Source organism: Lissotriton helveticus, chromosome 1_1, assembly GCF_964261635.1.
Source record: "Lissotriton helveticus chromosome 1_1, aLisHel1.1, whole genome shotgun sequence".
Lineage (NCBI taxonomy): Eukaryota > Metazoa > Chordata > Amphibia > Caudata > Salamandridae > Lissotriton > Lissotriton helveticus.
In genome coordinates this window covers 850601076-850615809 of record NC_136057.1, presented here as the reverse complement: position 1 = coordinate 850615809, position 14734 = coordinate 850601076, and the positions used below count along the sequence as shown (strand labels likewise).

At 43.0% G+C, this 14734-nt stretch overlaps 1 protein-coding gene across 17 annotated transcripts in view; it reads left to right on the top strand.

Moving 5' to 3' along the window:
- Positions 1 to 14734, top strand: part of MYBPC1 (myosin binding protein C1) — a 323873-nt gene that overhangs the window by 153451 nt on the left and 155688 nt on the right. For all 17 annotated transcript variants that reach the window (XM_078675170.1, XM_078675161.1, XM_078675152.1 and 14 more), the window contains 3 exons: positions 6038 to 6155; positions 8071 to 8122; positions 12357 to 12413. In XM_078675170.1, the coding sequence (XP_078531296.1) occupies positions 6038 to 6155; positions 8071 to 8122; positions 12357 to 12413 (227 nt within the window). The remainder of the gene's footprint in view (positions 1 to 6037; positions 6156 to 8070; positions 8123 to 12356; positions 12414 to 14734) is intronic.

Below are 14734 nucleotides of genomic sequence, written 5' to 3'. Positions count from 1 at the left end.
CCCTCCTGTTGGCAATCTCTGGGAGGATTGTTCTTATTAAAATGGTAGCCCTTCTTCGCCTCCTCTACTATTTCACCACTCTACCTATTATCATCTCCCCACCCTTCTTCAGACAATGGGAAAAGGTTGTGAGGGACTTTATATGGGGGTCGTCAAGGCACAGGGTGTCCATGGGGAAATGATACTTGCCCGCTGAACTGGGAAGACTGCCATTTCCCAACTTCGAGCATTATTACCTAGCCTCCCAGCTGCAATGGGTTGCTAGGTGGCTTTCATCCCGATATTTAGAGGACAGCTTCATTACAACCTCCAATAGCGCACTATAACTTGCAACAGGTTTTCCACCCATGCACAAAGTCCAAAACCCCAGACACACTTCTGCTCACCGTAGCCTATGAAAGCTTTTGTATGAGCCTCTTCCTCACCAGAGCCACCACCCCATATACACACACTATCCCATTGCTAGGAACTCTGTGAGGGGATACTCTTACCACAGCTGCTGAGCTGCAACACTGGGCCTCAGAGGACATCCAGGACTTGGGAGACCATTTTCAGGATGGCTCACTTATCCCATATCAGGAACTCATGGTGGAAGGGAGTTTGCGCCCTGAACAGTTTTTATTACATCGAACTCTTATAAACTCGTTATCATCTAAGTGGGGTACACTTGCTCAAGAACCGCCCACGCATCACACACTGCAATACCTTCACGTGATGGGGACTGGGAGACACTTGACAAGATGGTTTGCTTCCTCCATTCGCCAACACACAGAGGCCGATCTCACCCCTCTGAGACACCACTGGGAGGGGGCCTTGGGGAGGGCATTCACAGATAGCGAGTGGACTACAGTTGAGGGCAGCCCAAAGTACATTCCGCGTAACCAGCGGTTTAAGCATATCCAATTCTTCATACTACACCGGGCTTATCTTACCCCAGCTCAAATTAACAGATACTTTCTCCGTACGGATGCAGCTTGCCCTCGTTGCCGGAAGTTAGATACCGACATTCTTCATATGCTGTGGCATTGTCCGGTCTTGGCCAAATACTGGAGCAATGTGACAAGCACTCTGGCCACCTACACATCCCATGCTGTTCCACCCAGATGGGAGGTGCACATATTACATTTATTTAGCAGGAATAAAAAACACAGGGCTACCACCCGCTTCCTAGATTTGGGTCTATTAGCAGCAAAACGCTTGATTACCAAGAGATGGAAATCCCCTCAGTCACCTCACACACTAGCCTGGTATAGATCTTTACTCAACTGGCCCAGAGCGGAGGGCAGGGAAGACCTGCTTGGTATCCGAAGGTTCCCCCTGGCGCCTCAATGGGACACCATGGTGTCGAAATATAGGAATTGACCGCTAACACTGGGGAAACCGGAACCCCGGCAGGATACCCAAGACTGACACACACAACCCCTTTAGTAGAGGTGGTGTGCAGCCCGACTTCTAGAGCGATGTGCCCCCCCCCCCTTTTGTTCAGAGTCCCGCTGACTTTGAGCTCTGATAGAGCTGGCTTCCCCGGCTATACAAAGCATGGCAGCTGGTCTCATGAGACTCCCTCAACCTTTCTTGCTTAAGTTGCCCTCCTATTGTTGTACCCTATGTCCACAGTTTGTCCTAAGATATACCATGCCTGAAATGTCCACAAGTAGCCCAGGGGTAAGATTCTTAGGTGCCGCTACGCCTTCTATGCGCGCGCTGTCATGAGACTCCCTTTTGCCTCTGCTGCGCAACTCATCTGTCCCCTTTTCCTTTTGGATGGGTAATTGATAATTGTAACACTTGCAAATAACTGCTCTCGGTGTATAGGCATTGTTATGGTTGTATGCTGTAAAATGTGAAAAAAAATTACAAACAGATTTAAACAATAAAAAGAGGTCTATGCTCTGCACGGGATTTATCAGGTTTGCTGGGATAGGGTTGTCAACATATAATGATGGTGTGGTGGAAGCTATTCTTGTTGTAAAGACGGAATGTCTAGCTGTTGCAGGGGGTGCCGATTTTGGGATGCCTGTTTGCAGTACATAGTGAGGAGGTGTTGACTGATAGTCTAGTTTGAGCTCCTTATGTATTCTTAGAATCTTCTAGGAGAAGGAATTGGTCCGTGGGCTATTGCAAGCACTCCAGGGATTTGTGTTTGACCTCATGGGCACAGACTTAAATCCTGATGGGTCCTCCTAGCCTTTCATCTTTTTGAGGTCAATAAAATGAATACCATTGAATTGGGTAATAATAATCATCTATTAATTCAGTATCAAGAGATCCAAGGTATGGGTGAGCATGCACCTTAAAATACACGGTATGTTAAGCAGTAAACTAAGGAGGAGGTCTTAACAATTCACCTGTTTGAGGGTAGGTTGTCTGAATGAACTACTCATCAGGACTCTGCATTCAGCTGTATACTTCAACACTGTCATTGTTCTTCTAGTGCTTCCACTCCTACAGCCAATTGTTTATGGATTAGAGACCCAGGAGTAGCCTTTATATATTTAAGGACATTCATCACTCAGCATGAACTGTCATATGCACTTCAGCACCACATATAACTAGACTGTTAGAGAGATTGGATGAGTTCTTCGGAGGTAGAGGAAAGGGGGTTGACATTTTTGGGATTGAATCCAAGATTTAAAATCTTTGTTTCTTTTATGTTACTTATTCAGTGAAAGAGCAAAAAAATTATTTGAAGTACACATCAAATAATTTTTTGAAAAGTGGATTTTGACAAAGGATTTGCAGATCTTAGGCCTGATAAATAGATCCTGTACTATCCTTGAAGCCTGAAGACTCTCCTGGGGTTTCAGAATCCAGTTCAGAATGGGGTGGTGGGGCTGCACACCTCTTCCCCATTTTCTATATGTACTGGCCCAAAAGATGGGGTCTTCCAGGGCCAAAATTAATCCAGGTAGGGGGTCCCACCTCCCCATTAGTAAGTGGGTAGGCCCTGGGACATGGGGATGCAGGGCCGATATTGGCCAGTTTAAAAAGGTGGAGCATCCCAGAGGATGGGGTCCCAGGGGCTAAATGTGCCCAGTGTGTGGGGGTCGAGTGCCCCCTCCCCTTTATAGCACGGACGGGCTCTGGAAGATGGGGACCTCGGGCCAGAAATCAGCCCAGGAGGTGAGCTGTGTGCCCCCTTCCCATTTACAAAATAGGCCTGGGCCCGGGAGATAGGGTCCCGGGCAGAAATTGGTCTGGAGAGGGGCTGCGAGCCCCTCCCTCTTTGGCTATCTGTCTTTGGGTAGTTGGCCGCAGGGCCTGACAGCAGGCCAAGCCCTATGGCCAACCCCCTGCTACACATCGCCGAAGGCCGAGCTGGGCATGGGGCTGGTTGCATGCGTTGCATTGGCCACAGGGCTTGGTTGCAGGCTAGGCCGTGTGGCCAACCCCGACGTGCAATTGACAAACGTTGTCCGCAGCGTGTGGTGTGCTACAAGGGGATGTTTGGCTGGGGTGGCAGGGGTTTTGCCATAGGCCATGAACAGCAACGGTTGCATTAACGTGTGGTAATTAAATATTAATTTACGTTAAAACAAACCTGGAAATTCACAGAAAAAATCAAAGGTTACAGGGACATTATAGTTAGGAAATACCATTAATAACCATAGAAATTCACTGAAAAAACAAAAGGTTACAGGAACGTTAAAGTTAGGAAATTAAAATTACTTTAGAAGATCTGGAAAAAAACGAAGGTTACAGTGATGTTATAGTTAGGTTCAGATTTTACACATACAAAAACATAGAAAGTCAGCAGTTATAGCTATACTTCTCTCAAGAAACTTTAACTCATGCCCTAAGGTAACTATAACTCGTGCCCTCGCCATGCACTGCTAATTAACCCACATCAGTCATGACATCTTCTATAACATTTTTGATAATATCACTGTAACATTTCCGATAACAAAAATTATGATAAAACTGTGCATGGCGGGGGTGCGAGTTAGTCCAGCAGTCCTTTCAGCAGCACAACAGTCCTTCTTCCTGGCAAAGTATCCACAGGGCTTGAGGTGTACAGAAGTGGTGGTGTCTGAGGTCCAATACTTATACCCAGTTGTGTCTTTGAATTGAGGGAGACTTCAAAGAAGGGTCTTTAAAGTGCACAGAGATCATCTCTGGGACCAGACTCACTACATGGTCCAGACTCACTACAGTGGGGTATGCATCCCTTTGTGTGTGCACAGGGCACAGCCTACTCAGGTATATTTGTGAGGCTGTGCCCAGCTCCTACCTCGCATCCCCCCAAGATGGCCCAACAAGTCATACCTAAGCTCCCATTGTGTGCGGCTGTCTAGGGAAATCCACAAAACTCAGCTGTGACCCACCCCAGACATGTGATCAGACACAGGAAGCAGGCACCAAATGGCTAAAGTATGAAAATGCCAACTTCCTAAAAGTGGCATTTTCAGAATTGCAATTTAAAATTTGACTTCACCATAAGTTGTGATTTTAAATTGTGATTCCAGAGACACCAAACTCGAGGGTCAAATCTCAGCCCAATCGGAAATGACACTTTTAAAATGTATTAAGGTAATCCCAATGTTATTTTATGGGAAAGATACGCCTTGCAGTAGTGAAAAAGGAATTTAAGTGTTTTTTGCTACCAGGAAATGTAAAACTTTAAATTACACGTCCTCCCTTTTAAATACATTGCACCCAGCTCTCTAGGTTTCCCAGGGCCTACCTTAGGGGTGAATTGTGTGTATAAAAAGGGAAGGTTTAGGTCTGGCATGAGGTTTATTTTGCCCTGTTGAAATGGCACATACAGTCTCTGCAATAAGTGCTGCAGGTCCACTAGTACCATTTAATTTACAGGCTTTGGGCACATGTAGCACACTTTACTAGGCACTTATATGTAAATTAATTATGCCAATTGGGGTGAACCAATATTACCATGTTTAGAGGAGAGAGCAAAAGCACTTTAGCACTGGTTAGCAGCGGAAACTTGGACAGAGTCCTAAGCCAGCACAAACGAGGTCAGAAAAATTGGAGGAGGTAGGAAGAAAATTGGGGGGGGAGACCACTCTAAGGCTGTCAGGTCTAACATATTCTATTTGGGAGGATAGGGATGATACCAGTGGTCGCAGATGGTGGTCAATGTAACAAGATGTATTTCTAAAAGGCTATCTTTGGAAGCCACAAACTGCCTTCCTGGGAGGGGAATTCACTAGGAATGTATGCTCCTTGGGAAGTAAGTAAAGAACATGTATACAAGTGTGATTGTTTCTTAACCCCTGGGGGGAAGGGGGGCCGCGCGGCGCTGCCATGCTCGTGACGGAACCACTCCGTCACAAGCCACGGGCGCGCTGTGCTTGTGACAGAGTGCTTCTGTCACGGCCCCGCCCGCTCAATAGAACGCGCCGCGCAAGCGCGGAATCGAGGCTGCATGGGCGGGGTGGCGCGCCGTGACGGAACCACTCCGTCACTAGCACAGCGCGCCCGTGGCTGGTGACGGAGTGGTTCCACCACCAGCACTCAAGGGGTTAAGAAATGATATTCCTCAAGGTTTACTCATTTTATTAAATCCATAGCTGTATTATTTGCAGTTATGGACAAGGCACGATGGAGGCGGAAGAAATCAAAGACTAATTCTCCCAGTCAGGAAAGTTCTCATGGCATCTCCTGCTTCCCACTAAAATCTGTGTTCCCTTAGGAATGAAACAAGTTGCCAGACATTAAACGGCACATGACTTGCGGCTCATAGCAAGCTTCACTGGATCTACTCAGGTGCATACAGCCTTACATCTGCATCCTAGCCACTTTCAAAACCCTCTCATTACTGCCCACTGTGTTTTGTCCTCTTTCCTGAGTGATGCGCAAATTGGGAGGGATCTTATACATCATCCCATATGTGCAGTTCTGCACCATCCTAATCCCTCACCTGTACAGATGTATGCTCTGAGTCAAGCTCTTATTCTGGTGTTTCACTCTTTTTAATGACAAACCGTATTAGCAGCTCCAACAATGAAGTCCGACCTGCATCTAGACCATTAGTGACTTGAAACTAAATAAACTTTTTTGTAAATGTTTGTTTCAGACCTTCACTTTTGAAATGCACATCATCAAAGCAAAGGAGAACTATGGTGGCAACTACAGATGTGAAGTTACGTACAAGGACAAGTTAGATAGTTGTTCTTTCGATCTTGATGTCATCGGTAAGTTTTATTTTAACAACCATCTCAAGGTGTTCTTGTGCTGGGGTGTCGGTAGTTTGTTTGGCCTGGGTCTGCATTTCCTACCTATCGTCATGATATGTAACAAACATCAAATTCACATAGAAATTCTACGCACACAAACTAGAAAAACAGAATTCTAATTCAGATTTAAATCGGACATTTAATGTCCAATATAGAAATATTTTCGGTCACTCTACGTGAAAGTCGGTTTTTATTGCTGTAGCTCTATTTAAATTGCTAGAAACGTGCAGTCAAGTTAGGTGAGAGCTTAGTGGTGGAAAGGTGAGATGGGTTATCTCAGTCAACTCGTACGTGGGTTGTTAAAATCATTCTGCTAGTTTCACCTTAATCTGGCAGCCTTGAAGTTGTGAAATTTGAGCACTCACTTTTCACCTAGTCTGTGTCTGGTGGGAGGCCTCATCGTAAGAGTGATCATTCTAAATTGCTGTCCTATTGTAAACCATTGGTGCTATCAGATGTCTAGGTGGCACCACTTTGCAGTTCTCTGCAAGTTGCAGTAAATTAGCCACAACTGAGCCTACCACTCACCTTGGGTTGATGGGTAGGTTTTCTACATATCACATCCCAACACATGGTGCACAATCAAATGGTTTCATACTCTGCACATAACTCCTAAATAAGGACGGAAGCTTGCACTGTGATGCGACACTCAGGGCCTGATTCACAAAGGGCCTCCGCACTTGTGGCAGAGGCCCCACAATCATGGGAGAATCTCTGCACTCATGGCGGTTGCCCCGCAGTCATGAAAATTCTCGCTGCGGAGATTCCACCCCTGTTTGGGGACTCCCCCACGACTTCGGATCTCCACCACGAGTGCTGAGGCCCTTTGTGAATCAGGGTCAGAGTATTTGGTAAGTTTGACATCAACATGTTGCTACCCAGCAGCCACTTGCAAACATTGACCAGCCGTTTGGATTGGGAATAATTATTGATAGCCAATAATGAAGGACTCTGCTGCCTTACCTGTCTCTTATCCCACACATGCCGCTTATGGAGTATACTCCATGGAAACATTTTGGGTGATTATCCATTTCTTTCACCACTGGCTTCTTTCCCCGTGCCTCAACTAGCAGGAAAGCCGCATGACCCCTAAACTTGGATGAGCACAACCATATTTATACCGCATGTAGTTTAGGGGAATGAATTCAGCAAAGTAGTTTGATGCACTCTACATTAAAAGTATATTTGTGAGCATGGAAAGAAATGACTTTGGCCAAAGAGTGTGTAATTTGAGTGAGTAAGGATACGTAAGGACGAGTTACTGGATGCCAGTGACTGACTCACCAATTAAGTGAATGATTATTTTTTATCTTCGATTGGATCACTGATTGCTTAATTCTACATGCTAATTGAATGCTAGTTTGATCAACTGAGTGATTTATTGATGACTGACTGGTTAATTGGATGACTGATGTACCCTTGACTGATTGACTGGTAAATCAGTTGATATGTTGATTCAGTATTTGCTTCTTTTCCTGATTGATTGGCTGATTTGTGCATTGATTGGTTGATTGACTCTTTTGCTTCTTGGGTGAACAATTGATTAGTCATAATTATGTGTACAATTTATTGATTTATTTGCTGATGTGCAATTCATGTATTGGATGATTGACTGTTCATCTAATTGAGTTGCTAATTGTTGGCTGGATTACAAATCGACATGACTTCAGAAACGGAAATGATGTAAATTATAAATAGAAATGACGTCTACGTGTATATATACTGTTACTGGCTGTAATTCTGTAAGCCTCGTGGAGGAGATAACTCCAGATATTAGGTTGTAACATGTGATTGAGAAGTTCAAATTGTGATGTACCTGGTACTCAAAGACCAATGCAACGTGTATGTTTTACAATTTCATTTCCTTTTGTAGCGACTCCTGAAGCAGCACAGTCTATCGACATCCGCTCTGCTTTCAAGAGAAGGTAAAATCAACAATATATCTCTGTCCCTCTCATTTCAGCATCAGGAGACAGACTTCGGCCTGTTAAGGCACACATTATACATTGATTCATGTTTGGTGCACTTGCAGTCTGCGGGTGACTCTGGCCATAAACATCCTAAGAAAATAAGCAAACCACCTGTAAAATACACCATAATGGCACCCCTAATTCTTGCTAGTCATTGCAGAGTAGTGGATGAGCTTGCAAACATGACAAATATTTGAGCCAATCATTTAGTAGCACTTATGAGGCTCACATTCGCAGTTTTAACCTTCACAGTCCAATGAGTTTTGTTTCCTAGTGGATTTCTTCTCTGTGCCTACCATCTACCTCGTAAATTGAGCAGCGAGATAGCATCCAGGGAACGACATATCTACGTCATTTTTATAGAAAGATCAGCAAACCTTAAAAACCTGTTGTACTATCATAGGGTTTTACCTGTCTTAGTCAGTTTCTTCATATTGATCAGGACTTTCTGGAGGGATAGTTAGGTGCACTTGTGTTCCCTACGCTTGTTTATTCCGTTTCCATTTATCTAGGCAGAATCCGTTCATCCAAGTCCGTGGTTTTGATGCTGTTCAGCAGCTCCTAGGGTGATGACTGCCTGGTGAAGGTCCAAGCGAGGACATCACATTTAGAGCTGCCCACGCGCTATTGTTATTCAAGTAGTTTGTAATATTACTTTAATTGTAATACAAATTGACTAAATAATATAGACCCAATTATAACAACATTATTTAATGTGATGCCTTCTTAATGAAACACTGCACAGCTTCTATGAACAGAAGGAATTAGAAGGCATGTAGACTGGAAAGTTCATAAAAACAACACTACACATCTGTTAAAGTATTCCCATAATATCATAATCAGTAACACAGGAAAACAGTGAAACAAAAGGGTGCTCCATATGCAAAACAAATAAGCTTCATCATACTTCTTACTACAGTCTCATAGAAGTCTTTGTGAATGAAGTGTATTACACTTCTCTGTGTGGTGATCATGCCTCGAGCAAGTGCGCATATTCAATAAGAATTCAAAATGCTCTGAGCCGTGTAAAATGAGGGCATCTTCCTAGTTCTGATGCTATCTAACACAAAGGCCTGCCACCTCTAACTCCTTTACAACTGTTTTGGGCATTGAGTCACTTGGGTGAGGTGTTATCTGACCTGTGCTACCAGCATAGACCATAATTCAATCACCTTAGTGCATTGAGTACTCTGCACAGGGGTGGCCTTTGCTGAGCTTGTATACCAGGTACCCTCACATTTCTCGAGAAGCTACATTAAGGTGATCAATCCGTAGCCTATGTTGAAGAAGCCAAGTGTAATTAACCTTCCAATAGAGACAGTCTAAAAACTTGAGCTACTACAAAGTTGGCACCCACCATGGAATGGGTGACCAAAGTGAATTAAGTTTTTAAAATACCCTTCACATGATCACATATGCTCGTGTAAATACATAGGAACGGTCCACTCCGAAATGGAGCAAACGTACTCGAGGCCTGGGTGTGTTACAAAATTTACCACAGGCCTATTGGTAAAGTGTAGCACAAGGCCACTCTGTGTTTCTCAAGGATAAGCTTCAACAAATGCTGAGTTCACAGGAGGGCCTCCAGTGCCTTCACACATCTCACTATTTATTGCAAAGCAGAGCAAAGCATATCTGGTTCAAGAGATCTGACTGCAACTTAAGACGAAATAGCCATAATTAGAGTTGTACTTGTGCATTTTTTACTATGTCCCAGAATTGAGAACCTCTACCCTTATATTGAATCGTGTAGTCCTCGAACTGACAACAGCAGCATCTCGACAACATGTAGAGGATGCCGCATGAACTTTATACACCATGGAAGCTTCCCCGAAAATAATTATTTTCTTCAAATGGTAACCAGTGAAGCGTGGAGTGGCATGATGATCATAGCAGCAACCATTGGTGATAGGCCTTGTCACACAATAAAGCACTTGGAAAGAAAGTACCTCAATGAAGAAATGAAGCTAGAAATAGACATGCTTTGGTTTTGAATTTATTGATGGCCTTGATACAACGCCAGGTATAGATGGGAAGCCCAATCATTTGTAATCAGAGGCAGGAATAGGATAAAGGTTATTTCCTGCAACTTTGGATATCCAGAGATCTAATTGTTTGGGTATTTGTCCTTCGGTAGCTAACAGGCAGCGTTTTAGCAGGACTAGATACTGAACATTCTGAAATAGCCCTGTGTCATCAGCGTATAGGTGCAGGATAGATCTGTCCTGCTCGAGTGTGTGCATATCAAAAGGTAATGGAGACAACATCAGCCCCCGCTGCACATCAACCAGATAACACAAGGGTTCTGAGGCTGTGGTAATAGATTGTGTTCTTTTGATTAGAAAAATTACCCCACTTCGGGAATGTTCTGCTGATTCAATTTCTATTAGATAGAATTTGTAAAAGACCGCAAAATTAAAACCTAAACAGAAAGCACATGTAGATGCCACAGATATGTTAGTAAAGTTGTAAACTTGGAAGGGTCGATACAAAGGATATAATTCCCCAACTGCACATATTCACAGGTCTACAAGGATGTGCATGACTAAATATATATATATATGATATACAACTGCAGGACAGCCTTGATACAGGCACAGAATAATGGGGTAACTTGCAAATTACACACGGCATACACTGCTCCCAAATATCTCTGGGACATTCCATCCAAAGACATACCTAGTGTCATCCAGCACCTTACCAACTTTATGCTTACCTATATTTTGGTTAAAAGAAATTCTAGAATGTCAAAACTTAAGAAGGCTAAGCAAAAACACATCATAGGGTACCCAGCAAAGCAAATAACAACCAGAAACATTTCTAAAAACACTCCAGCAAACTCCCTAAGATCTGTTTTTACATGTAGTAGTCCCTATGAGAGAATGTTCCTGGGCAGACAATCCTTCTTTCAAACCACATCCAGGTGCTTTCTTATAAGTACGCGTAGTATAGAGCCACGGAGTCTAGAGAAGTGATGATCAGAAATGGTAATGAGGGTTTGGGATGGTATTTCTGAAAGGTGTTCAGTGCAGTCGTAATGGGTAATAATGTAAGTGTGGCATGCTTTATTAACCTGTTGTGAAGCGGTAGAGCATCGATGAGGTAGTAATTCAATGGTATGGATGGTGGTGCAGTGAAGAGATTTTTATGGGCTCCAATGTAGTGCCATGGGTAGTTGTGGTTACTTTCCAGTGTATCAATAATCGTGTGGTGAGGCACACAGACTAATCATACAATGACAGCCATATTGCTTTCTGTCCATGCAATATGATTAAGGGTCTTACTTGTTTGGTGGATGCACATACAGTGAACCATAAAATCCTAACTGTTAAATGGGCTAAAGAGCTGAACATCTCAGTGCAAATACAGCACGGACACGACAGCAGACAATGTGAGATCGGGGTGAAGTAAGTCACTGTACGCATGTCATGATGCCAGTTTGTGTTACATGATACTTCTGACAGGAGAAATCGCTTGCCATAAAATAATGATGGCTAGGATATTACAAAAATGAAAGAATTCTTTATTGTTTTTGTCATCTTACAAACCTATATAAAATACCACAATGTTTTAAAATATTTTGTAATATCTAGACTTGCAAAAGTACTTGCCTTTCGATTTTTTTAAAAATCAGTACGTTTAAAAAAAAAAAATCTGATGTTAATTTTAAAACGGAAAATAAAATGTACCTTGATTATACTTTACTCTGTTATAATTTACATGATGGTTAAGGACTAAAAGTCCAGTGCAGTTCAATACTTCTTTTTAATAGCACGCAGACCAGCGCAAAACGTTTGTTTCTTCTGGCACAGATGTGTTAAGGTGAAACCTAAACTCAGTCTTGCAGAAACAAGCGCATTTTGCCCTGGCCGGATTTCTTGCATTTGTGTTCCAAAAGAAAAAAATGCAACTCAAATGTGGGCACATTTTTGCTGTGAAAATGTGCAAAAACTTGCCACGCTAGGCCATCACACAGAGCAACACAAGCCATTGCGTTCACTGATCACAAGCACATGGATGCACTAAAACGTTCTTGTGTCAGAAATGAAATGCAAGTTTGTGTTGCTATGGTATTAATAATTGTTTTTACGGTTTTTGCATTGTGTGTCTTTAGAGTCTGGAAAAAGTGATGACCTTGCCTCTCTGTATTGAAAAAAGATTTGGTCTGTTTTCTTTTTATTAACAACAGTGGTGAAGGACAAGAGGACGCAGGGGAGCTTGACTTTAGTGGTCTGCTTAAACGTAGGTGAGAAAAAACACGCAAGACGCACAGGTGGGGATTGGAAAAAGAATCAATCAGGTTCCCAAAGAACGATACCTGCACACACATGTCAATGGCCTTATTTTCATTATTCTGGCCTTCATCTATTTACTTCTGTGAGTGATTGTTTAACAACTTGGTCAGAAGGCTAACATTAGGTTCGCCCATTCAAGTACCGAACCATTCCTGGAAGCCAGTGTGCTTTGTAAGGAGCTGGTACTTACAAGGTCCCTCCATTCAGCGGCTTCAAAGTAAGCCCTGCCATTATTGACAATGCCCCATTATACTCAGTGCCACATGGTACTTTAAACTAAGTCCAACAATTGGATAGTGATCAGTAGTGAAATATTACAGACACCAAATATATTGAAGATCATGTCCCCTGGCGTAAGAGCTAGTCGATAGGGTTAGCACACTGGTGTGGTGGTGTTGTGTTTTTTTTTTGCATTGTTCATTGCATGCATTACTTTTGCACTGTGCATGATTGCTTGGAAAATTGACATCTGTAACCAAAATATTTCACTTGAGTCCACAACTTTGAACAACTTTCAACAACTTCCAGGGACAGTACGTGCCTCTAAAGGGAGTTCAAATATTCCTCTTCATGGAACAACAATGTGGCCCTGCAGGGGACTAAAACGCTCCTATTCTGGGTTCAGCAAAGTCCTTCTACAGAAGATAAAATTCTGCTTGTCCTGGAAATAAAATTAACTTGGCTGTGGGCTACTATATACCTCAGTCCGTGACACTGACAATACACTTTAGAAAGTCACATTTGGTCTTTACCACAAGGAAAGTAAACTGTGTTTGTAATCTAGTTAATATTGAGAAAGTGTGACCATGTTATTTATGTAGTTTCATGATATAATAGAACCCGGTTTAGAAGCTATCACTGTGCTGTTGACAATGTTTGTTGATGGTCTAGTGTTTTTTATGATTTTTAAATGTGGTTGCACTTTTCCCACTGCTTCCCACATATACATTTTTTAATATAACATCACATTTTCTTAATTTGAGGGAAAATATCTTCATCTACTCCTTTCCTTTAAAACATGCATACCTCCAGCACACTCTTTACACCTCTATAGGATTAACTATAGTGGGGGAACTCCCTGAAACCACCAATATTCGATTTTTGCCAGCACTAGCATGCGGGAAACATCATTTACCACGAAGGCATTACCACTACTAACATTTACCACGTGACACTTACCACGCAGGGTGCCTTCCACGCAGGGTGCCTTCCACGACGTCTTTACCACGGGCTGGGTGGGAGATGTGGTATTCCTTCGAGTCGTTCTGCGTGGGCTTGGGGGGCAGAGGGGGGCTGGGGGGGGTCTCCCCCCCCAAAAATAACAAGCGGGGGGCAGAGGGGGGCTGGGGGGGGTCTCCCCCCCAAAAAATAACAAGCAGTTTACTTTAAAAAAAAAAACGAACATAATTTTAAAAGAAAAAGGAAAGAGCCTCCCCCAAAGACGTGCCGTGTACGTCAAAAAAACAGTCCTTTTTTTATTTTGGTATACGTGTTTTGACGCTTGTTTCAATGGAGGATGGAAGTAAGGGCTCGTAGAGAAAGACGTGCAGGTAAGACGTTTCTAGGCGTAGTAAAATCCTACGTTGTAAATACCAGCGTGGTAAAGCCACTTGCGATGTAAAATTCGCGTGGTAAAGCCATGCGTGGTAATTGAAATCGTGGTATAATCATATATTCCTAGCATGCACCATGAACTGATGAGGAAACCTCCTCCTACAAGGCTATGATTGGCAAATCCCTTCTTCATTTCCTGCCCTAACTAACCTTTGTTTTGAAACTTTTATTCGAATAGACACGCCACCATCACTGGATGCCTGGTGTGTTATATTCCTCCAGCCCCAGAATCGCATTGCCTTGTATACACACATTTCCCTATTCTTTTTTAGGGGGTGGGGGGCAGGGGAGGAGGCGGGGGTGATGGCTAACCACATCCACCTGCCCATAGCCGTTTTGCTCTTCTTCTACCCCAATTCACTCTGCAATAATATTGGCCATATGTGCCTGGGCTTGTTCACATTACTGTTAAAGATTAAATCATATGCATATTTAATAGGTAAATTTAACACTTAAATGTTTTTTCAGAATTCTACCTTTCTGAGACGATGTCTGACCACAACATTTCTGGGATACCTATATAACTGCAATTCACATATAAGGTGGAGTCTTGCTTTCTGCAGGCGCCGTTTTGGATAAACAAGCATTTAAAAATCATAAATGTGAAATCACTGAAAACAGACTGGTGTACTCTTGACAATAGTCTTTTCTTTAACTC